Below are 25,144 nucleotides of genomic sequence, written 5' to 3' on the forward strand. Positions count from 1 at the left end.
TGATTCCAGCACCCATTCCTTCCATCTTTGTGTGGCATCTCCAGCCAGTGCCTACAGACTCTGCTTCACGTCCAATCAGTGCATATCCTACAACTTTTCATACTACAAGCATTCCAGTGTGTGTGTGTGTTGCCCTGTGTTTGCTGTTGAAATAGCAAACAACAACAACACAACAACAACTGCCCTTCGCCACAGCAGGTCCCAGGGTGGGTTACGAAAAACTTAAAATTGAGAATTAAAAACAGTTAAAACAGATTGCAGTCACAAGAATAGGATGAGGCCTGAAAGCACACATCTCATGAGTCAAAAAGGTAAAGGTAAAGGGACCCCTGACCATTAGGTCCAGTCGTGACCGACTCTGGGGTTGCGGCGCTCATCTCGCTTTATTGGCCGAGGGAGCCGGTGTACAGCTTCCGGGTCATGTGGCCAGCATGACTAAGCCGCTTCTGGCGAACCAGAGCAGCACACGGAAATGCCGTTTATCTTCCCGCTGGAGTGGTACCTATTTATCTACTTGCACTTGGGTGTGCTTTAGAACTGCTAGGTTGGCAGGAACAGGGACCGAGCAACGGGAGCTAACCCCACCACAGGGATTCGAACCGCCAACCTTCTGATCAGCAAGTCCTAGGCTCTGTGGTTTAACCCACAGTCAAAGACCAGGGTAGAAACGTGCATCTGTAGTCCCTCCAGACAGCAATAATATAATATGTTTGAGGAAGGATCCCTGCACTGCTAATGAGGCAGACTAAAACCACCACTATTGCACTATCTTTGTGTCAATAACATGTTGCATAATGCACTTGCCTGAAACCGCTGACCTGGAGGGGCCCTTACACTCTGAAAAGCGGAATAACACCAAGGTTACAGGTTCGATCCCCATATGGGATGGCTGCATATTACTGCATTGCAGGGGCTGGACTAGATGACCCTTAGGGGTCAACTCAGCAACTCTGATTCTGATTACTGAAACCAATTTATTGCCCAGTGTTGGCTTGAGTAGAGAAATGGGCCAGGTTTAGATAGATGCATTTTCCAATGGTGTTTTCATTTGCTCTCGTGGCCAGATGTTCAAACCGTTTTAAACTGGCCCCATCGCTTCATGGTCCCTCTGTTTTTTGATGTCACACAGGTGCTTTAGAAAAGACATTCCATCCAAGACAAGATGTGGGAAAGGGGAGGCCTCTCTTAAGAAGGGGCTTTGCTACCTGAATATAAGCACTTACAAATAATATATTGGGTTGTAGTCCACTAAGTCCTACACAGAGTAGATACATTGAAATGAATGAAACTGCCAGTCATGTCCATTAACTTCAACGCATCTACTCTGAATAGGACTAGCATTGTTTTAAATCCTCTGCTCAATTAATTCAGACACCCTCGTCTAATCTGACGGTTGCGTTCAAAGTGGCTTGCAGCCCAAATATCCATGCCTGACCCTTTCTTACCACGTGTGCCTGAGTTAGAGAAGCCACCATCGGAAGAGAGTATCCACGTTTTGCCATTCTGTACCTGAAGGGCAAACACTTCTTTCTCTGGTACATCTCTTCATGAACAACAGCAGCCGTAAAAAATGTTCCCACGGCAGTGCTTGGGAACTTCATGCTACAATTGCTAGTATGCTGTAACTTGGTCCCTTTACCCCCTGGGAAAATGACTAGCATTTGTGATTGAGGAAATTAAAATTCCCATTTTCTGACCACATTAAATCCTCTAAAACAGAGCTCCTATATGCTCTGTCCAGGATGTGGGTTTCCTTCCTTTAGGACAAGTATGAGTAACCTGTGACCCTCCAGATGTTGGAGGGCTACTACTCACATCAGCCCCAGCCAGCATGGGCAACGGTCAGAGATGGTGGCAGCTTCCGTGAAGGTTTTGAAGCAGAGGTTGGAAGGCCATCAGTCACAGATTATTTATCTGTGATTCCTGTGTTGCAAGGATTTGGACTAAATGACTCTTGGGGTCCCCTCCAACTCTACAATTCTATGATTCTGCAGCAACATCTGGAAAGCCACGGGTTCCCCACCCATGCATTAGAGCTCTGCCAAAGGCAGAGGGCTCGTCTGCACTTCCGCTTGTCCAGTGCGTGAAAGTTTTTGCTTCCGATTCCTTTCCTACAGCCTTGCAGGGATTGTTTGAAAAAGAAGGGGGAGGAACCATAGCTCAGTGGTGAAGCACATGATGTCGCAAAAGCAATCAAATCTGGAAGCTTGGGAGCAGATTTCTGTTTCTTAAAGTGGTGTGTTATGTTGAATAGGATCCAAACTGAAGCAGTCTGATTGGTCCTAGAACAATAGGATCCAAATTGCAGCAGTCTGCTTGGTCCTAGAACAATAGGATTCAGAATGCAGCAGTCTGATTGGTCCTAGAACAATGCAGCAGTATGATTGGTTGGCATGATGTTGCAAAAGCAATCAAATCTGGAAGCTTGGGAGCAGATTTCTGTTTCTTAAAGTGGTGGGAGACCTTAGGCCCAGGGACCACATGTGGCCCTCAAGCCTTCTCTACCTGGCCCTTGGAATCCTTTATTCTCCTACTTTGCATCCCCAGTTTTTCATTGGCTGGAATGTGCATCAATTTCTGGTGCATGTGCCTAGAAGGAAGGGGCACAGAGGGTCAACAGAACCCACTGAACCTTGCCTCCAATGCTGCCAGGTGCCCACGCACAAGGCTTGGAGGATTCCTGGAGCCCGCATACCAGCTTAGCCCTGGTCACCCATGCAGGGAGGAACCTGGCGGGCCAACGCAGCCCTTGGGAGGCAAATCCCATGCCCTCCGATGATGGCCAGGCAGACATTCAGCAAGAGGGCTGGGGATGCGGCGGGCAGAGCAGGACGGGGGATCCCTGTGGGGGTCACCACATCATAGCCCCTAAAATTATGCGCCCAGGGCTGTGGTCCCCCTGCCCCCATCACACTATGCCCCTGACCCAGGCTACATCTGGAGGGAGGAAACACAACACATCTGCTGAATGTTGCCCTGCTCCAGAGCTCTGCCTTGCCAACAGAGTAGACCCAGCCAGCCTTCCCGGGGAGGAAAATTGCAACCCTTCCTCAACACCCATCACTCAGGGCACAGACATCCACAATCAGCTGATAATAGCACACATACTCCCATCTCTCTTGGCGTCAGGCAACTGAAGGAATGGTCCTTGAATGAGATAGAATTTTCTTGTTCGCTCTTGTTCATTCTGTGGCTGAGCAGACTTCCCATGAAGTGAAATGAAACACGTTCCATCTTCACTCTAGTGTGGCTCCAGGCAACGGGTTTGTCAAATTTTACAATTCTCCCGTATCTAGGCTCTCCTTACAAACCCAACTGTGAAGTTCGTGGCAGTTACACTCGCTCCAATTTTTTTCTCTAGATGAAGGAATAATGGAAGCACAATCTTCCTCTGAGTCTCCATAGTTCTCCCAGCTGTTGGGATTGCCAGCAGACCAGTACCTGGGGGTGCAGGAGGGCTTGTATTATAAAATCGGAAAAAAGAGGATGAGCCTAACAAAGCTAGGGTTGCTATATGTCCAGATTTTCCTGGACACGTCCTCTTTTTCATGGTTAATTTTTTTGTCCAGGTGGATTTTTAAAATTTTGCAAATCCATGTTTTTGGTTTTCATCCCCCCCCCCAAAAAAAAAAAATTCAGCCAAAGCATTGCAACTGGCAACCCAACTGAGCGCTAGGCGTGGCTTCCACGAACTGACCAATCACATTGGAGGTAGCTCAGATCTGGAACAGGACAGGTGGGTACCGCCCCCCAACATAAATCCTGTCTATGCCCATGCTTTGTGTTATGTCCACTCGCTGTGGAGGAGCCACGTAGACTTTGAAGGAGACAGTAAAAATGGTGGTCCCAGGGAGGCAATGCTCAGATCTCCCATCCACAACCAGCAAGGAACACTCTCTTTTGTGTCAACGAGGTCCTATGAATTCTAAAGGTAACTTCTCTCTTGCTGGGGCCTGAGCACTTAGGACCGGCACCCCAAATGAAGGGGACCCTAAGTTCTGCTACAGAGTTTGCAAGAAATGGTGCAGTTGTCTCAGACATGCAGAAGCATCACCTCCTGGGGTATGGTTTTTGTAGACTCACTGTGTTATTAATCTGGAGCCATCTGTCCACTCCCACTTGCCTTCCTCACTTTCATCTGTAAGGCCAATCCAGGCAGGAGTGGTGAGTTGAGAAGTGATGTAGGTCTGCAGAAAGAGGGAACTGGAATTCAGCATCATGGCAATAAAGAGATACAAGCATTCCTGGGCTTCCATATGTCCTTTGCTCCAGGATGTCTTTTTCAAAGTTCATAATCCTTGACAAGTAAACCCACGTTATGTGCTAAGCAATTAAATGGGCTCCATGACCTGCATGAACAATTCACACCACTTGCACATCCATCACCAAATCTCGGAACTGCCAAAAAATTAGGGGGAATGTTCTAGGGCATGGGTAGGCAAACTAAAGCCCAGGGGCCGGATCCGGCCCAATCGCCTTCTAAATCCGGCCCACGGACGGTCCAGGAATCAGCGTGTTTTTACATGAGTGGAATGTGTCCTTTTATTTAAAATGCATCTCTGGGTTATTTGTGGGGCATAGGAATTTATTCATTAGTTTTTTCCAAAATATAGTTTGTCCGCGCCCCCCCCCCGCCCCCCAAGGTCTGAGGGACAGTGGATCAGCCCCCTGCTGGAAAAGTTTGCTGACTTCTGTTCTAGGGTTCCCAAGCAATGAAGCCCCACCATCACCTGCTGAGATTCACCATCACTTCATGCGCATATGGGATCGTGCTCAAAGTCACATTCTTTTGTGGTGACACATTTCAGGACAGGATCTGTGGCAGACCAGGGTTTGTGGTGTGTGGAGAGGAAGAAGGTACAGCAGTATTTGCAAGAGGTCATGAAGTATTTGCATGTGACAGTTAAAAGACAGTCAGAAAAATACAGGCATTGGAAAAGATGCTAATAAACCCCAAATAGCAAGAGAGAAAGAAGAGCAATGTATATATTGTTCAGTATACATGAGGTATAACAGTATCCCTGAAGGAGCATCTCCACCCCCATCATTCAGTCTGGGCACTGAGGTCCGCCTCTGAGAATCTTCTGGTGGTTCCCTCCCTGTGAGAACTGAAGCTACAGGGAACCAGGCAGAGGGCCTTCTTGGTAGTGGTGCCCACCCTGTGGAATGCCCTCCCATCAGATGTCAAGGAAATAAACAACTATCTGACTTATAGAAGACATCTGAAAGCAGCCCTGTTAAGGGAAGTTTTTAATGTTTGGTATTTCATTGTTTTTAATATTCTGTTGGGAGCTGCCCAGAGTGGCAGGGGAATAAATTATTATTATTATTATTATTATTATTATTATTATTATTATTATTATTATTATTATTATTATTATTATATAACCTGTTCTTCATCAGTCAGGATGGAGGCCAAATGGGCATCTCTGGACATGCAGAAGTTCTCGGCATCATACCAGGTCTTTTTCCCTTTTGAAACGTAGTAGAGATTCTTCCCAAAAAGCTTCCAGCCGCCAGAAGACTTTGCACCTTTCTTGAAGAGGTTTTCTAGGAGGAATTAATGCAAAGACTTTAACATACCCGGCACTGTGTTGCATGTAGACTAAGGACAGTTCTGGGATTTGGGGAAGAGTCACCCTCTCAGTCTGGCTTACCTCAAAACATTTTGCTGGGGGAATGGACTCAGTCGGTTGACCCAACACATGCTTTGAGCTTTTAGGAGGAAGGAAATGACCCCCAAGACAATAAACATTGTCTCAAAGTGTTCTCATTGGAAAGGTTCAGGTGGGAAGATTTTGATCAAACTTGAGAGGCACTTATAATCATTGTCTATGAGGCTGGTGATGGTCATGACCCAGGATATTGATTCAGAATCCTCAGCATTAGAAGACTCTATCCCAGAAAGAGTTTAAAGACCGGTAGAAACACATTCCCTAGAGCTCTTGTGTTGGGGAATTGCTGAAGAACCCTCTCCTGCGGCAGCAGTGATAAGAACACGAGCCCCATGCTTCAACTTGTAGTAATGAAATAAAGAGAACCATATCATATAAGGTTTTGACCTACTGAGCATGCTTGGACTGTGGTCAGACTATGCTCAGTAACTGGAATGAAATACTATACAGTCATACCTCGGGTTACAGAAGCTTCAGGTTGTGTTTTTTCGGGTTACAAACCTGCCAAAACCCAGAAGTACCGGAACAGGTTATTTCCGGCTTTCGGTGGTCGTGCATGCACAGAAGCACTAAATTTTGCTTTGCACATGCGCAGAATCACAGAATCACAACCCATGCGTGCGCAAACGTGGCACTGCAGGTTGCAAATGCTGCAAGTTGCAAATGTGCATCCCGCATGGATCACGTTCGCAACCCAAGCATCCACTGTACTGAGATGAAATCTAATCCTGCAATAAAAGTCTAGCAGACCATGGGGAAGCTCCTTTGTTTAAAATGGTAGTCAGCACGCATGCTCACACTGTTTGTAATTTGGGCTGCTCATAGGGAGACAGCTGTGGGGAGGGAAACTATTGGATAGGAAATTTAAACTTAATGGAATGTGTGGAATTTGTGCCAAATGTATAAAACTGTTTGGAGCGTTTTGTCCGGGGCCAGTTAATTTGGGGAAACATCCCTGCTGGTCCTTTCTGCACAGAAATAAAATACAAATACGACTCCTTCGCCACCCACTGACTCATGTGATTTTTGGTATATCAACAAGACAGGGCAAGCTTTGATTGCAAGAACCTGACCCAGTTCAGATTACTGAACACCACGGCCTGCTCACTGGAAGCTTCTAGAATCCCATGTCTATCATCACGCTGTTTTCAGAGAAGGCACACTCCCAATTTCAGCTGCTTGGTACTGACCAGGAGCCCTGCCTTTCAAGGAACAACCAGGAGCTCACTTTCTGGTGTTGTGTATGACATCAGCTGTGAGGCAGGTGGAAGTTGTTTGTGGGAAATGACCTCATTGGGACCCATATCAGCCCTTATCAATGAAGACCTTTTTTATTTCAGCAGGCATCTTACTGATTTTAAAGCTAATTTTAACTATTTTTACCTCTATCGTATCAATATTACAGTGGTGCCTCGCAAGACGAAAAGAATCCGTTCTGTGATTCTCTTCGTCTAGCGGTTTTTTCGTCTTGCGAAGCAAGCCCATTGACGGATTAGAGGATTAGCGCTATTAGCACTATTAGCGGCTTTTAGCGGCTTATCTGCTGATCGGATCAGCTGATAAGCGCCTTAGCGGCTTAGAAAAGGGGGGGGAGGAAAAAAACCCAGCAGGAATTCACAAGACATTGTCGTCTTGCGAAGCAAGCCCATAGGAAATTCGTTTTGCGAAGCACCTTTCGTCTAGCGAGTTTTCCGTCTTGCGAGGCATTCGTCTTGCGGGGCACCACTGTATAACCTTTTTGTAGCCTGCTTAGAGACTATACAGTGGATGCTTTAGTTGAGATTCCTCAGGATCCCTTCCAACACTACAGTTCTATGATTCTAAGCAGTATATACATTGTTGAAATAAACAGGCCTGTGGGTCAGAGGTTCCCTGCTACTGGTTTAGAGAATTTATGTCAAACCAAAACCTTGAATATTAAATAGACTCTAAAAGAGTTACCCTGGCTGCTTGAGCTATATGATCTTTGGTGGCTGCGTGTGAGACTAGCTGTAACCTTTGAACCACCTTGAAGGACAGCCCATAGCTGCCAACTTACAGATTTGAAAATAAGGGACCAGCAGCCTTGAAAATAAGGGATCAGCAGCCAAAATAAGGGATTTTCCGGGCACAGGTACATTCAACTTCTGAGCCCCTCCGAGCCAAAGGCAGAAAGCCCAGCCAGCAGCCAAACGAAGCCTCAAGCGGTGGTTCCCACAGCGCAGCAACCCGGCAAAGGGGATGCAGCAAGGAAAACCACCGTCACTTCTCCGCTGGGAAGCACTGAGCAAAGGCGAGTCCCCAGGCAACGTGGCTGATTTGATCAGCACAAGGCATGCAAGCTCCACCCCCCCAGTCGTTCTTAGACTCCTTATTGGGTGAGCAACGCAGCCAAGCAACACAGTTGGAGCCTCCCTCCTACCTGGCCGGCAGGGAGGGAGGGAAAGGAGCTGCTTCCTTTGAAACCCGGGAAATTTAAGGGACATCATCAATAAGGGACAGCAGCGGGACACAGCCCTGGGATAAGGGAGTTTCCCACCAAATAAGGGACGGTTGACAGCTATGGGACAGCCCCACATTGAACACATTGAAAAAGTCTGCCCTGGAGGTTATTAGAGGGTGAACCATTCCCATCCTGGAACAACAAGACTCCACACAACTGAAGACATCTGAGCTTCTGGTAACAAGCTGGATTCTAATAGTATCCCGAGACTACAGACCTAATCCTTCCCAGGGGTGGAGGGGCATACATTCAGAACAGGCTGCCTACTCAATTCCCAGATTGAGGAACTATCATTCCATAGCACCTTCATCTTGCCAAAATTCAGCCTCCATTTACTGGTCGCTATCCATCTAGCCCATCACTGTCTTCAAACACTAATCAAGCGCATGCGCTTCTCCACCTGACTCAGATGACAAGGATAAATAAAGCTGGGTATCATCAGCACACCGGTAACACCATGACCCTAATCCCCTAAAGACCTCGCCCAACAACCTCAAGATGTTAAGCACTGTTGTTTTCTGCTAGCTAACACATGAGTGTTTAACCTTACATCAGGTGACAAAGGTATTTGGCTGAAAATCTCCATTTTGAAAGGGAGTTGCCTTTAGTCTTCATTTCCTGATCTCCGAGGAAGTAAGGATGTTTAAATGTCTCTGCAGGAAAACAACTTCAGGCAAAATGGAGGCCATAAGGAGAGAGACTTTTTTAAAAATAGTTCTGTTTGGAATTATATTTTATTTCTAAGATGCTTGGTCTTTGCTCACAGCACAAGATATTAATGGAATTATGTGGGTGTCTCTTTGATGCTTTTTATCTGTTTTGAAGACAGTTCTGCAAGTAAAGTTTTTGAATAATATCTAATGGGTCTGGGCAAAAAGAGTCAGTTTTTATGAATCCGGTCACTTCAAACTGCACCCTGTTAATATCTGCAATATAACCCACAGTATCACATTTCAGCTCATCTATGTTTGCTTGCCTTTATATTCCCAAAATGTGCCACAGCACCATATTGAGGGTTGAAGGCACTTACGGTACTTTACTTTCCGCTCGTTGTAGAGGTTTTCGGCATCTGCTATGTGCTGTGGCAGGTTCGTGACTTCTTCAGCTACCTTCATGGCTGAAAGCATCCCCAAACTTAGATGAGGGTTTCTTTTCTCCCACCCAACACTTCCATTTATTTAAATAACTGTCTCCCACCAACTTCCTATCTCACCCAAGGAAACAAACAAATCAAGTGTAAAAACTCCCCCAAAACTAAGACAGTTGATAGCTTAAAGAACATTAGCAAAAACCCAAAATAGCCTCCAAAATCAAAATAAGGATCCCCAGAGTGGATGGGTCAACCTAGCCAGATGGGCGAGGTACAAATAATAAAATTGGTGGTGGTGGTTTTTAAGGTGAACAAATAAGTTCTTCAAGTTCTGAAGCCATAGACCAATCAGAATCATGTGTCAGAGGATGATACTTTACATATTCACCTTACTCCTTATTAAGATCATTAGACAAAGACTAGAAAATATGATTGTGTGATTCCTACCCCCAAATATGAACAGAGTTTGCACTGATTTCACCTTGCTGTCTAAATATTACAGATACAATTTCTCTACCTAGACTAAATCTGCATCTGCCCTGTTTCCATCCGCAACATGCAGAAAGCTAAAGGAAAAGATGGTTATCCTAAAGAAGATAGTTCACTGTATCCACCAATAATCAGCACTAAGGACTAGAATCCTGAAGCAGACCAAAAGCACAAGAAGGAAGGAGCCTGTATACAGATGTAGAGCTCATCCACACATCCATGTGAGTCGTGCCTAAAAAACACTGATCTGAGTGTTTTTTCCCCTTGGGTCCAAGCAATTTTGCCTTTGGCCCACCGCTTTCCCCCAGGAAACCCACCCAAGTGTTATATCGGTGCAAACATCAGTCTGGAGAAAACCAGATTGACGTTTGCTCTGATTCAGTGGCAAACAGCCAGTTTCCCTTGGGGGGAAATGGCGAGGCAAGTGGAAGTGTGGGTGAGCTCTCATTCAAAAGATCAGTATGAAGTAAGCAGCACATAAGCGACACACAAAACGCTACCAAACCATTCTACGTTCTAAACCTTATATTAACAATCCAAAAATTGAGAGAGCTATGTACAAGATCTACTACAGAAGCCACAAACAGAAAACTCATTCAAATTGTGTCCAAAAGGAAAATTCAGTCTTTAAAGTTCCTTTAGCCAGGCTCCTGTAGATATCAACAAAGGTAAGCTTGATGAAACGAAGTGTCGGCAATGTTACGCACGAGAGTTACACAGGGTGCCGGCGTTTGTCACCTGTTTCGCCCATGAAGAGTCTTAGGCTTCTTCAGTAAATTCTCTCTCACGGTTTTGATATACAGTGGTACCTCGGGTTAAGTACTTAATTCCTTTCGGAGATTCGTACTTAACCTGAAACTGTTCTTAACCTGAAGCACCACTTTAGCTAATGGGGCCGCAATTTCTGTTCTCATCCTGAAGCAAAGTTCTTAACCCGAGGTACTATTTCTGGGTTAGCCGAGTCTGTAACCTGAAGCGTATGTAACCTGAAGCGTATGTAACCCGAGGTACCACTGTATTTATAAACATTCAAGTCCATACGTTACATTCCTTCTTGGCTTAAGCTACAAAATTTAGTTTCCTTCTTCAGGAAATTCTCCCTCAAGATTTTGGTGTATTTACATACATTGGCTTAGCAAATGAATAAATGTTTAAGTCAAGAAAGAACTTAGCATATGAAGTTGAATGTATGTAAATACACCAAAATATCGAGGGAGAATTTCCTGAAGAAACTAAATTTTGTAGCTTAAGCCAAGAAGGAATGTAACATATGGACTTGAATGTCTATAAACATATCAAAACCGTGAGAGAGAATTTATTGAAGAAGCCCAAGACTCTTCAAGGGCGAAACAGGTGACCAACGCCAGCACCCTGTCTAACTCTCATGCGTAACATCACCAACACTTTGAGCAAACTTACCTTTGTTGATATCTACAGAAGCCTGGCTAAAGGAACTTTAAAGACTGAATCTTCCTTTTGGACACAATTTGAATGAGTTTTCTGTTTGTGGCTTCTGTAGTAGATCTTGCACCTTGTTCTCTCAATTTTTGGATTATTAATATCAGATTTAGAACGTAGAATGGTTTTGTGTGCTGCTTATGTGCTGCTTACTTCATACTGGTCTACTACGAGAATTGGCGGCATAGGTTCATTTCTTCAGTATTCATTCCAAAGATGGCTTCCATATTTCCTATTGATGGAAGGGGAGATCCTAAGCTTTTTTTAAGTTTGTACTGGATGTCTTGTGGCATAGTTCCCACACAGCCAGGTCAAGAAGAACTTCCTGACAGTAAGAGCTGTTCGACAGTGGAATTTGCTGCCAAGGAGTGTGGTGGAGTCTCCTTCTTTGGAGGTCTTTAAGCAGAGGCTTGACAACCATATATCAGGAGTGCTCTGATGGTGTTTCCTGCTTGGCGGGGGGTTGGACTCGATGGCCCTTGTGGTCTATTCCAACTCTATGATTCTATGATTCTATGATGTTCAGTGTTCTTTCTAGGTTCTCTTGTTCTCTATCTTCTGTTGGGGCTTTTGGGGGGGCAGGGGGTGTTCTAAAACAACCAGAAACAGATGATGATTGTCCTTCCACTTACGATTTTCAGTCATGAGATCGTTATTTCTTAGCCCAGTTGCCATTGCGGTCCTCAGTTTGTCCATTGGCTGATCAAGTGGGCTCTCCTTTTCTTTATTCATCTTATAAACTAAAGGCATTGAAACAAATGCAGGTAATTTTAATGTGAAGCTGTTAAAAGCTTACACCTAAATAACCTTTCCTCATCTCCCTGCATACACACATCCCCCCCAAAAAGTGAAGATACCTTCTTCAGAGTTTGCTTCACTATGCCCAGGACTGCCTAAGTGAGGTTACAGGGAACCAGGCAGAGGGCCTTCTTGGTGGTGGCACCTGCCCTGTGGAACGCCCTCCCATCGAGGAAATAAACAACTATCTGACTTTTAGAAGACATCTGAAGGCAGCCCTGTACAGGGAAGTTTTTAATGTTTGATGTTTTATCGTGTTTTTAATATTCTGCTGGGAGCTGCCCAGAGTGGCTGGGGAAACCCAGCCAGATGGGCGGGATATAAATAGTACATTGTTGTTGTTGTTGTTGTTGTTACATAGGGAGAAAGGTCTCAAACAGGGATCTTTACCCAATATCCTTTTAAACAGACCTTTTTTAATTAAATAAATAAATAGAATTTATATACGACGTGATTGTAACCAAACACTTTAGTGGTTTGCAAGAAATCTTAAGACTGTCAATGAAAACAGTTCAAAACAAGTAAATTAAATCATTTTTTAAAAAATAATTAAAATCAGCCATAAGCCAAAAAGAAATCAAGAAACATCAGCATCTACATTTGCCTAAACAAAAATGTTGTAAGTGGGCAGCAAAAAGAATACAGCGAAGGAGCTTGCCTGATATCAATGGGCAGGGAATTCCAAAGTGCAGGTGCTGCCACACTAAAATAATGATTTCTTAAAAGTATGGAAAGAGTATTGTTTAGCATAAGGTTACCAGATTTTTTTCAATGAATCCGGGGACACTATAAATAAATAAATAAATGCATACTAATGTTCAGGATGTTGATGCTGCAGCGATGGCGGTGGCAGAGGGAAGGGAGGCTTCATACTGCCTGTCGGAGCAGCCCCATCCCAACTCCTACTTGCGTGCAAGCAGGAGGGGGTGGGGATCCCTCAGCTGGGAAGGGAGGCTTCCCTTTGCCTAACTGAGAGATCCCTGCCCCCTCCTGCTTGCACGCAAGTAGGAGTTGGGAGGCTGCTCCGATAGGCAGCATGAAGCTTCCCTTCGCAGCTTAGTTGCTGGGGTCAGGGAAGGTGGAGGCAGCCCGGAAGCTGTGTCTTAGAGCCCCTGCGCCACCATCATGTGAGGACTTCCCAGCAGCTCCTGAAGCCAGCCAGAGCCAACTGCTCCGGGCTGCTGAGACTGCCACTGCTGCGTTTCCCAGGGACATTAGATGAAATCCGGGGACATTCCAGGGATGGAATTTGTCCAGGGACTTATTCACAAATCCTGGGACTGTCCCCGGGAAAGGGGGATGTTTGGTAACCCTAGTTTAGCACCTGTAAAGTGTATGTTCTTCCATTCAAAGCAGCAGAATTGGCATATATTGGGTAAGATGATTATTATTATTATTATTATTATTATTATTATTATTATTATTATTATTATTTATACCCCACCCTCCCCAGCCAGAGCCGGGCTCAGGGCGGCTAACACCAGTGAAATCACAATAAAAACATAATAGGGGAGGGGGAAAGAAACAATTTAAAATACAGGTTAAAATACAATTTAAAATGCAGCCTCATTTTAATAGTAGCTAGCCCATAGTTCAAAACCATAAGGGGAGGGAAAACATAAGGGTCAGACCGAGTCCAAACCAAAGGCCAGGCGGAACAACTCCGTCTTGCAGGCCCTGCGGAAAGATGTCAAGTCCTGCAGGGCCCTGGTCTCTTGGGACAGAGCGTTCCACCACGTCAGGGCCAGTGCTGAAAAGGCCCTGGCCCTAGTTGAAACCAATCTAACCACCTTGCAACTTGGGACCTCCAAAGTGTTGTCTTTTGTGGACCTTAAGGTCCTCCGCGGGGCATACCAGGAGAGGCGGTCCCATAGGTACGTGGGTCCTAGGCCACATATCCCACCAGTAAACCCATCCCAAGCTGTTAAGGGCTTTTCATACCATAAGTAAAACTTTGCACTTGGCGGGCAAAACTAGGCTTCTTTCACAAGGATCAAAGACCCAGTTTAGTACACAGAGAGAGAGAGAGTCTGGGAGCCTCAATGGCACCCATCTGAAGGCTTCACGCAGGGCAAAAAAACCTGGCTAGCTCCTCGCCCCCAAAGCTACATCTCTGCACCTGGCATAGTAACAACACAGCAAACAGTGCAAATCTCTGAGCAGAGGGTTTACATGCCAACAGGACTCACTCCTATCAGCAAGTGTGGCTACAGTGTTCCGAACTCACTGCAGTTTCCGGATGAAGCACAAGGGAAGCCCCAGATAGATTGCATTGTAGCAATCCAGCCTTGGTCACCAATGCCTGAACTGTTGTGCTCAGACTCTTGTGCTCACACAGAGCTCCTCCGCACGAGGAGGGATCAATATGTGCTTGATCAGCCGCACGGTTTACGGAGGGCATCGCTGACGTGTGCAACGTCAGCCAGGAAGAAAGTGTGGCGCCCACTTGCTAGCACACTGTTATGGCCTGGGAATCAGATTCAGAGGCTGAACCTGAGGAATCCCAGCCTGCACAGGAGTCCCCGCCTCCAGGACCAGCTGAACCGGGAATGGGGCTTGAACCTGAAGGGCCCTCACCTGTGCCAGATCCTCAGGAGCAGACACCAGCTGAATCTGCTCTGGCTCCGGAGGCAATGGAGGACCCATTGCCTGCAGGTGCTCCACTCTCAGCCCCGTCAGGGGAAGGTGAGGTTGCCTCTGGGTCCGGTAACCCTCCAGCCTCTCCTGAGCTGCAGAGGCTCAGGGCAGAGAGGCAGAGGGAACTAAGTTCTCACAGGAGGAGTGCTCGCCTTAAGGCCAGGAGAGGTGAGTCACCTGTGGACCTGGGCCGCCCTAGGCCTCGGAGGAGATAAAGGCCAGTCAGCCCAGCCCCAGGTTGCGGGAGCAACATCGTTGGTAACCTGTTCCTGCCAGCACCCTGACCTACTCTCCTGAGTTCCTGACCATGCCCAACTCCTCACTTTGGACCTTGCTTCGCCCCTGACGGACAGCCTCCTTACCCTCGACCTAGGACCGGACTCAGACCACGCCGCACGGTAACACACACACACACACACCCCCGGGACAAGCACACACACCAATATACAGCACGAGGTAAAGTCAACAAGAACGCAGGCAGCGGAGATTGGTCAAGAGGTGATTTGAGTGAACTTACAGAGGAAAGCCGTGGTGACCAAGACACAAAAGCAGATGAAGGCGAAAATCCCGAGAAATATCCATCCAACCTTGAGAGGAATTCGCCAGCGTGGTTTCGGTTTGGTCGGAGGAGCAGCACCGGGTTTCCCTTTGGCCGCCGCTGCCGCCGCTGCTCCTGCTGGTGGCGCTGCTCCTGCTGCTGCTGGTGGTGTTGGTGCCGCCGCCGCCGCTGCCGGCTTGGGGGCCATGGCTGAAATGACAAGAAGAAACACCCATGAAGACAAGGGCTCAGAGGACAAGCTCACCATCAGGCCTCTAACACTGAACTGAATTTATTATGTCGGTCACAGACCAGTTCCAGCCCACATACAATATCAAGGAAGTCATAAAACATGATAGAGATACATTTGAATTTGCAATTAGGTATAACAGGTATAGCAACAGTTAAAAATATATATAAATTAAAACTTACTCACTAACATATCACCTAAAATTATCATTTAAGGCCTTAATCATTATAATAGCACAGCTTGTTCCTTAAGTTTTATGGCAAAAGCACAGAATTTGGCTACCCTTAACATGATCTTAACGTGATGATGCGGGTGGCGCTGTGGGTTAAACCACAGAGCCTAGGACTTGCTGATCAGAAGGTCGGCAGTTCGAATCCCCGCGACGGGGTGAGCTCCCATTACTTGGTCCCTGCTCCTGCCAACCTAGCAGTTCGAAAGCACGTCAAACTGCAAGTAGATGAATAGGTACCACTCCAGCGGGAAGGTAAACGGCGTTTCCGTGCGCTGCTCTGGTTCGCCAGAAGCGGCTTCGTCATGCTGGCCACATGACCCGGAAGCTGTACTAATAAAGCGAGATGAGCGCCGCAACCCCAGAGTCGGCCATGACTGGACCTAATGGTCAGGGGTCCCTTTACCTTTTAATGTGATCTCAGGATCCTTGTCCTCTACCCGGGATTTTAGACATTGAAGTTCAGATTCATCTGGAGATTTTTGCATAGCAGGGGTAATAAATACCGAGTGTATATCCCCGTAGAAATGGCAGCGTAACAAGGCATGAGAGACAGTTTCTACCTCCATCAAGCCGCAGGGGCAGACTCATTCCAAGGCCTCTAACATCTCCCCATTTGCCAATTTTGTCATGGTACCAAAGACCCAACAGGTAGCAGAAAGCAATAGCACACTGTGATTGCTAAGCATCAGCCCATTGCACTGTTATTCGTGGCCGAGGCAGCGTCTAATTCTGGGGATTCGGCCAGCAAAGAGGGAGATTCAAAGAGGTGGGGTGGAATCTTAGGAAGAAACTCAGAAGTTTGTAAAAATTACACATGGCATGTAGATAGTAGGCAGAGAAAAGTTCTTCCTCTCTCCTAGCACTAGAACCCATCAGCATCCAATGAAGCTGAGTGTTGGAAGATTCGGGAGAAACGAAAGGAAGTCCTTCTTCATGCAGGACTGTGGAACTCCCTGCCACAGGAGGCAGATATGGGCACCAACTTGGATGGCTTTAAAAGAAGGGTTAATCCAATTCACAGAGGAGAGGGCTACCGACAGCTACTGGCCACAATAGCTACGCTCCACCTCCACACTTTGAGGCAGCAGTGTTTCTGAGTACCAGCTGCTGGAATCCACAGGAGAGGAGAGCTGCTCTTCAGCTCATGCCATGCTCCTTGGTTTGCCAGGGCATCTGGTTGGCGTCTGTGAGAACAGGATGCTGGGCTATATGGGCCCTTGGCCTGATCCTGCAGGCCCTTCTTATGGTCTGATCAGCAGACACCCTCAGAAGGTGGTGGACTCTCCTTCCTTGGAGGTTTCTAAGCAGAGGTTGGGTGTCCGTCACAGATGCTTTATATGAGATTCCTGCAGTGCAGGGGGTTGGACTAGATGACCCTCGGGGTCCCTTCCAGCTCTACAGTCCTATGGTTCTATTACATTCAGGTGATCAGAAACATCTTCAAAGCTGAGAAAGAGCAGCTGCTAACAGCTTTTAACAATTTTTTTAAGCTCTCAGATAAAATTGTTCATTGCGGAAAGAAAAAGAAGGAAGTAATTTAAGCTCCATCAACAGAAGGCTAATTATTATTATTATTATTATTATTATTATTATTTATTTATTTATACCCCGCCCATCTGGCTGGGTTTCTCCAGCCACTCTGGGTGGCTTCCAACAGAATCTCAAAATACAAAAACCTATTAAACATTAAATCTTTCCTAAACAGGGCAGAGACATCACCTTGCCAACAAAGGTCCTTATAGTTAAAGCTCTGGTTTTCCCAGCAGTGATGTATGGAAGTGAGAGCTGGACCATAAAGAAGGCTGACCGCCGAAGAATTGATGCTTTTGAATTCTGGTGCTGGAGGAGACTCTTGAGAGTCCCATGGACTGCAAGGAGATCAAACCTCTCCATTCTGAAGGAAATCAGCCCTGAGTGCTCACTGGAAGGACAGATCCTGAAGCTGAGGCTCCAAGACTTTGGCCACCTCATGAGAAGAGAAGACTCCCTGGAAAAGACCCTGATGTTGGGAAAGATGGAGGGCACAAGGAGAAGAGGATGACAGAGGATGAGATGGTTGGACAGTGTTCTTGAAGCTACCAGCATGAGTTTGACCAAACTGCGGGAGGCAGTGGAAGACAGGAGTACCAGGTGTGCTCTGGTCCAGGGGGTCACAAAGAGTCAGACACGACTAAACGACTAAACAACAACAAAACAGGGCTGCCTTCAGATGTCTTCTAAAAGACTGGTAGTTGTTGTTCTCTTTGACATCTGGTGGGAGGGCGTTCCACAGGATGGGTGCCACCACCAAGAAGGCCCTCTGCCTGGTTCCCTGTAACTTGGCTTCTTGTAGTGAGGGAACCGCCAGAAGGACCTCAGCGCTGGACCTCAGTGTCCGGGCAGAATGATGGGGGTGGAGATGCTCCTTCAGGTATCCTGGACCAAGGCGGTTTAGGGCTTTAAAGGTCAGCACCAACACTTTGAATTGGTGGCTAAGGTTACCGAGGGCCTTCTGGCAGTTCCCTCATTGCAAGAAGTGAGGTTACAGGGAACCAGGCAGAGGGCCTTCTTGGTAGTGGCGCCTGCCCTGTGGAACGCCCTCCCACCAGATGTGAAGGAAATAAGCAGCTATCTTCTCTTTAAAAGACATCTGAAGGCAGCCCTGTTTAGGGAAGTTTTTAATATTCAATGCTGTATTGTTTTTAACACTTGAGTGGAAGCCGCCCAGAGTGGCTGGGGAAGCTCAGCCAGATGGGTGGCGTATAAATATTAATAATAATAATAATAATAATAATAATAATAATAATAATAATAATAATAATAACAACAACAACAACAACAACAACAACTATTCAGGAATTGCCCGTGTGTATCTACCCAACACTGAATATCCTCCTGCAACACAAGGACCTAAGAAGAGGCTGCAGGATCAGACCAATGACCCATCTAGCACAGCATCCTTTTCTTACAGGGGCCGACCATATGCCCTGGGAAACCTGCAAGCAGGATTCGAACTCAAGAGCAGCATTCCCCTCCTGCGGTTTCCAGCCACTGTCCTTCAGAAGCATTGCTGTCTCTGACTAGCATAGGCGGGCAGGTGTGGGGGATTCCCTGGTCCTGAATGGGGTAACTGTGCCCCTGAAGGACCAGGTGCGCAGCCTGGGAGTCATTCTGGACTCACAGCTGTCCATGGAGGCACAGGTTAAATCCGTGTCCAGGGCAGCCGTCTACCAGCTCCATCTGGTATGTAGGCTGAGACCCTACCTGCCTGCAGACTGTCTCGCCAGAGTGGTGCATGCTCTGGTTATCTCCCGCTTGGACTACTGCAATGCGCTCTACGTGGGGCTACCTTTGAAGGTGACCCGGAAACTACAACTAATCCAGAATGCAGCAGCCAGACTGGTGACTGGGAGCGGCCGCCGAGACCATATAACACCGGTCTTGAAAGACCCACATTGGCTCCCAGTACGTTTCCGAGCACAATTCAAAGTGTTGGTGCTGACCTTGAAAGCCCTAAACGGCCTCGGTCCAGTATACCTGAAGGAGCGTCTCCACCCCCATCGTTCTGCCCGGACGCTGAGGTCCAGCTCCGAGGGCCTTCTGGCGGTTCCCTCACTGCGAGAGGCCAAGTTACAGGGAACCAGGCAGAGGGCCTTCTCGGTAGTGGCACCCGCCCTGTGGAACGCCCTCCCACCAGATGTCAAAGAGAACAACAACTACCAGACTTTTAGAAGACATCTGAAGGCAGCCCTGTTTAGGGAAGCTTTTAATATTTAATGTATCATAGTATGTTAATATTCTTTTGGAAGCCGCCCAGAGTGGCTGGGGAAACCCAGCCAGATGGGCGGGGTATAAATAATAAATTATTATTATTATTATTATCCTGGCTAGTAGCCATCAATAGCCCTCCTCCTCCGTGAATTTTGCTAATTCTCTTTGGAGACCATCAAGGTTGCTGGCTATCACTGGCTCCTTTAGGAATGAGTTCCGTAGCTTAACTACACACTGTGTGAAGAGCTTTGCCTCTTCAGGGATTCTGGCGCTGCGTTCAAGACCCAATAAGCAGTGGGAAACCCCAGCATTTGGTGGCCACCAAGCAACAGGCAGTTGCAAATGCGATTCGTGGCTGGTGCTGCATCAAATTAAGGCAAGTCTGTCGTGATGCAAAGAAGGCAAAGGTTAGGAGGAAACTCAGAAATATCTGGAGGAGGTGGGAAGGAAGGAGAAGTCGCCTAACAGATTTAAACTATCTTTTAAATTCTCAAATAAAAGCATTCACTGTGAAAAGGGAACAGTTTAAGCTCTAGTAAGGGGAGGTTGAGGTTAAAAATTCAAGGATTACCTAAGTAGATCTTCCCAACATTGGATAATCTGCTGTAGTGTCGAGGCAACTACTGTACCTCCTGATTCTGGTTCACTTTAGGATTCCCTTCCAGATTATCTGTCCAGGATTTCCCTTGCTCTTCTTCCGAGTCTGATTCTCTTGAACCCTATGCTATTTCTGCTCTATATTTCCCATGGATTCTTATGCCTCCCTCCCACGGCCTTATACTCACTTCCTTTGTCCTCCCAGGATGGTGCAAGCAGCAGCCCTGTGACACAAGCCGCTTGCTGATTGGCTGCCTGCCCTGCCCTGCCACCATTCACCATCACAAGCACACCTGTGGCTGAAAGGTAAGGCAGATTGTGATGGCGCTGGGCCTGTGAGGAGGCAGCAGTCTTTGGCATCCCATGTCAAACCAAGTGGGGCAAGACCCTTGTGGCTAAAGAAAGGTCCTTCACTGGCTCTGTGAGCCTAGCTGTCTCCCACCTTCAGAATCTCCTAGAGGGAGTTTGCGACTCAGATGAAATTTGACCCAGCACTATTCCTAGAATGCCACTATTACTATCAGCCACTGTGTGGTTTTATTTTCATACATTAAGCTATTTAAGTAAGTGTGTGTGTGTGTGTGTGTGTGTGTGTGTGTGTGTGTGTGTGTGTGTTGAAAGAGGAATACTTTCAAAACTTTTAGGAATAATGGGAAGGCTTCTTGGTGACTACAGGGGCACTATCCAATCTGTCCTGTCCGCAGCTGGCTTTTGCTGGACAGCTCTGAGCCAAGTTATTATTTATACCCCGCCCATCCGGCTTGGCTTCTCCAGCCACTCTGTGCGGCTTCCAATAAAATATTAAAAATACAATAAAGCATCAAACATTAAAAACTTCCTTAAACGGGGCTGCCTTCAGATGTCTTCTAAAAGTCAGATAGTTGTTTATTTCCTTGACATATGATGGGAGAGTTTTCCACAGGGCGCGTGCCACTACCGAGAAGGCCACTACTGAGATTAATATTGACATGGCGTCTTACCACTGAAGAACCACCTCCTACACTTTGGATGAGGACTGAGACAAACCAGTGCAGAAAGCAGAGCCCAAGAAGCCATGGGCTACAGCATTTCTCATCTGGTATTTAAGCTCTGCAGTACTAGACCCTTGTAACCTACAAAGTGATTCAGATCTCATACCCTCCAAGTGTCCCAGTTTTCCAGGGACAGTCCTGGAATTACGAAAGCCGTCCTGGCGTCTGGTTTGATCCTGGAATGTCCCTATTTTCCCTGCCAGTACTGCCGCCACTGAGCCCAGAGAGGAAGATGAGCCGGCACTTGTCCCAAGCTGTGGAGGCAAGGCAACATCCCATTGCCTCTCCATGACCTCTCAATGGCTGCCGCTGCCAGCCTCCTCTTTGGGCAGCTCGTAGCGGCGGCTGAAGAGCAGGCAGGGAAGGAGAGGGGCTGCCACCAATGAGGCCCAGCACTGCATGACATGCTGGTTCTGAAGGGCAGGCAGAGGGCAGGGCCACCCTGCCAGGGAGACGGGGGTATCAGGCAGGCCCCCAACTGGCTCCAGCCACCAGCCACCAGCCGGCAGCCGGGCGATCTCCAGGTCACGGAACAGCATCAATCAATCAGCGACTCAAGCCTCAGTAGCCTTCTGAACCTACCGAGCACGCTAATTAGCAGAGTGAATACCGTATTTTTCGCTCTATAACACGCACCCGACCATAACACGCACGTAGTTTTTAGAGGAGGAAAATCCGTAGGCATGCCACCCGTAGGCATTTCCTCCATAACACGCACAGACATTTCCCCTTACTTTTTAGGAGGAAAAAAGTGAGTGTTATGGTGCAAAAAATACGGTAAATCTCCACAACGGAAGTGGCGGACAGAGTCACGTGTAAGCATATTTACAGCATTTATTCAGCATAGTTCAGGAACAAAGGAAAAACATGTCTGCTTCCCTTCGTGTCCAGCAAAACAGCAATGCAAAACAGCGGCGTAGCGTGAGTTGTCAGTACCCGGGGCAACGCAAGTAATTTGCGCCCCCTAACCCGGGGCAAGGCACGTAATTTGCGCCCCCCCTAACCCCTAACCTGCGAGTTGCCGCTGGCGCTGCCGCCCAAACGACGCCGCTTGCCCGGAGGAGGAGGGGGCAGAGAGGCGAGGAAAATGCAACGGCCCAGCAGCTGCAGCAGCAGCGGCGGAGGCGGGGCTGTGAGGAGGGGCTGCCTGGCGCGTCCTCCGCGGCGAGCGCTGAGAGCCGCTGCCTGCCGGGCGCCTTCAGCCGGGACGCGCGCACAGCTCGTCGGTTCCGCGAGACATGCGGCTCTGCTACAGCCTGCGCCCGAGGCTCTTCGGCGACTCCAGAGGCAGCGAGCGCCCCCCCCCCAGATGTTGCGCCCGGTGCGGCCTGCCCCCCTGGCACCCCCCACGCTACGCCACTGATGCAAAAGCAATATACAAAATGGAAGATCCCAGCAGAACTGTGCTGGAAGTAAACAGGCATGTGACACACAACAGTCATGCCTGTTCCTTTTAAGGTGGAACGGAGAAAGGAGGAGTGGGACACTGTTACCCTACAAAGGAGGGTCTTGGTTTCACCAGTTCTTCAAGCCAAAAGAAGACAGACAGAACGTGGAAATAATTAAACTTTATTCAGAGGATTTCTCCAAGAGCTGGGCTTAGAATACAACATTCAAGGCACCTTCATAATATTCTCTATAAATGATGACCTTGTGCACAGGCCTTCCTAATAATATGATTGGTTATCTGAACTCATGAACAGCTTATGGGCCCTTTCAATTGGATGTTCCAACTACGGAACTGTTTTTTTTTACCTTGGAACTCACCTAGCTTACCCAGGTGTCATCACCCTCAAGCTGATTCCAGTCAGTCTTTTAATTGGCAAAATAAATAAGCATTATCTAAGTTGGCTGTTATGAGGGTCTGCTTTTGCTAAGCGTGTTGTTAGGAAAGGGTAGGCAGAAAATATGCAGAGATAAGCACACACCTTGGGTCCGCAACTCATGGATAGCGTGTTTCTGAAGAGCAGAAGGGAGACAGAATTTCTGAGCAGAAAAGGAGACTAAGAGCCTATATGGTCGGGGGGGGGGGGCAGGGGAAAAGGACAGAGTGCAAGGAGTCTTGATTTAAACAAAAAAAAATTAAATAAAATTCAGTGTCTAGTCTTGCCCCTTTCTAAAATGTATTTATTAGTGTGTGTTTTTCTTTTTGTAAATCTACCAAGGAATAAAATAAAATCAGAATTAAGGGTTTTCTCAGGACAGTGGAGGGCATTGTGCTGTGTCCCTTTGGTGTGGTGGTGGTAGAACTCACCCTTCTTCAGATAGGAAATGCTCTGAGGGAGAGGGACCAAAAATGAGGGAGGGGAGAGAGGAGGGTCATTTAGAAGGTGGACTGAGAACTCGGGAAGGGGGGCAGAAGCACAGATGCCAAAGAAACAGCTGCAGGGCAGAGGAGAGACGGGAGGGGGGACACAGAGACTCAGATACCCATTTGCTCATCACATGGTCCCATCTTGGGAGGGGACAAGTGGGTGGGTGGGAGGAGGGGGTCTCACTCCCAGAAGTATATGCTCATTTGCGCTGCCCCCGTGTTTCCTGTTGCGCTGATCATTTGCTCTCCCCATTGTAATTCAAGCCTTCCGTTTCCAATTGCCGTGTTCTGAGTCTATATTTGGACCTTATATTTGGTGCTTTTGTTTTTGCTATTTATTTTGCATTTTTTTGTTTTGAAGCTTTTTCAGTTAATTTGTATTTGTGACTGTGTGGATTCCAGTTCAGCTAATTGATTGATTTAATTGATTGATTGATTGATTGATTGATTGTGTGACTGCGTAAATGGATAAAAGCCCCCCCCATCCAAACAATGACTATCATCAGCGCAGGTAAGAATTTTTTTTATCATCTACAATACTGTTTTATTTATTTTTTAGTACAGTACATTGATTATTGATTTCGTTTTATGGATCAATGGTATCGTTAGATAGTAAAATTCATGTTAAAATGCTGTTTTAGGGGTTGTTTCTAAAAGTCTGGAATGGATTAATCTGTTTTGCATTACTTTCTATGGGAAAGTGCACCTTGGTTTTGGAACGCTTTGATTTTGGAACAGACTTCCGGAACGGATTAAGTTTGGTACCACTGTATACTTATGCCAGATACTTTCACTCTAGCCTGTGAAAACAAGGAAGACTGGAGTTTCCCCATGGAACAATGTATTCTTGCCTCTTTGCATTGTGGGAAATCCTCCATGATTCCCCTGAACATGTAGGCAGGTAGCCATCAGGGGAAGTTCCTGAATCTGCCATTGTTTGCTCAGATGGGCATCCCGATTGTCTTCATCAAATGCCAATGCTTTGTGTAAAACTGTCTGGAGCCACGTGAAACTTGCTAAGTCCACTCACCCCTCTTGGTGCGGTGGCGTTGCTGGATGGAAGAGGCTTCACTGGGTCCCCGACGCTGGAATTCAAACGGCAGTGCCCTTCCTGATACGCGGAGGGGTATTTGCCCCCGCCGCCATTCAGGAGCTGGATCTCAGCCTGCACCCTGCATTAGTGAAAGGGGATGCAGGCTGGGGTGTGGGCGGAGCCAGGGGCGGAGCCAATGGAGCCAACGGTGGGCTTCCCTCGGATCCGCCCCTGCCCATTTAAGCAGCCCACACCTGGGGCATGTCCTGTTTGTTCCTGCGCTGGGTTTTCTCCCCATCCTACCCACCCACGGTTTACGCTGATAGGCAATGACTTTGCTGTGGCTACGGTGGTCACCGTTCTTACTGGGCCGGGTAGGAATTTGCCCACCAGGCTAACTGGCACTGACCCGGTGGTTTTGCCAACCTCATAGCAATTCGTCACAACTGGTTGAGCATTGGGGCAATCCCTTGTTTTGGACGGAGGGGAGGTTGTAGCCGCTGCCTGCCCCTCCAAACGCTGGGATATCCCATTTAAGGGATCCAGGAGGAGTGGCCATGTCTGCACGCCCAGAGGCGCCAGGGCCAAAGGCACTCCCCCAGACAGCGGTCCCTGCCGGGGTCACCCTATTTCAGTGTTTCCCAACCACTGTTCCGCGGCACACTAGTGTGCTGCGAGATGTTGCCTGGTGTGCCGCAGGAAAAATTAAAAAATTCGAAAGATTTTTTTTTTAAGTCAAATTTTCGATTGGGGCGCCGTCACTAGATGAC

At 47.4% G+C, this 25,144-nt stretch overlaps 1 protein-coding gene across 3 annotated transcripts; it reads right to left on the minus strand.

The window, feature by feature from the left end:
* Positions 1–3,153: 3,153 nt before the first annotated feature.
* LOC308594308 (uncharacterized protein) lies at positions 3,154–20,219 on the minus strand. Of its 3 annotated transcripts, none has more exons than XM_081207358.1 (7): positions 19,971–20,219; positions 15,147–15,453; positions 11,827–11,934; positions 9,188–9,274; positions 5,390–5,550; positions 4,084–4,187; positions 3,154–3,441 (listed from the first exon to the last, which is right to left on the minus strand). In XM_081207358.1, the coding sequence occupies exons 2-7, from the start codon at positions 15,433–15,435 to the stop codon at positions 3,276–3,278; spliced, it is 915 nt and encodes a 304-aa protein (XP_081063484.1). In that variant the 5' UTR covers positions 15,436–15,453; positions 19,971–20,219; the 3' UTR covers positions 3,154–3,275. The 3 variants fall into 3 exon arrangements, with proteins under 3 accessions (XP_081063484.1, XP_081063486.1, XP_081063485.1); XM_081207360.1 differs by having other exon boundaries at positions 15,147–15,377; positions 19,971–20,217; XM_081207359.1 differs by lacking the exon at positions 19,971–20,219 and having other exon boundaries at positions 15,147–15,397.
* Between the last annotated feature and the right edge of the window lie 4,925 nt (positions 20,220–25,144).

This window comes from Podarcis bocagei (genome assembly GCF_964188305.1).
Source record: "Podarcis bocagei genome assembly, chromosome: 9".
NCBI lineage: Eukaryota > Metazoa > Chordata > Lepidosauria > Squamata > Lacertidae > Podarcis > Podarcis bocagei.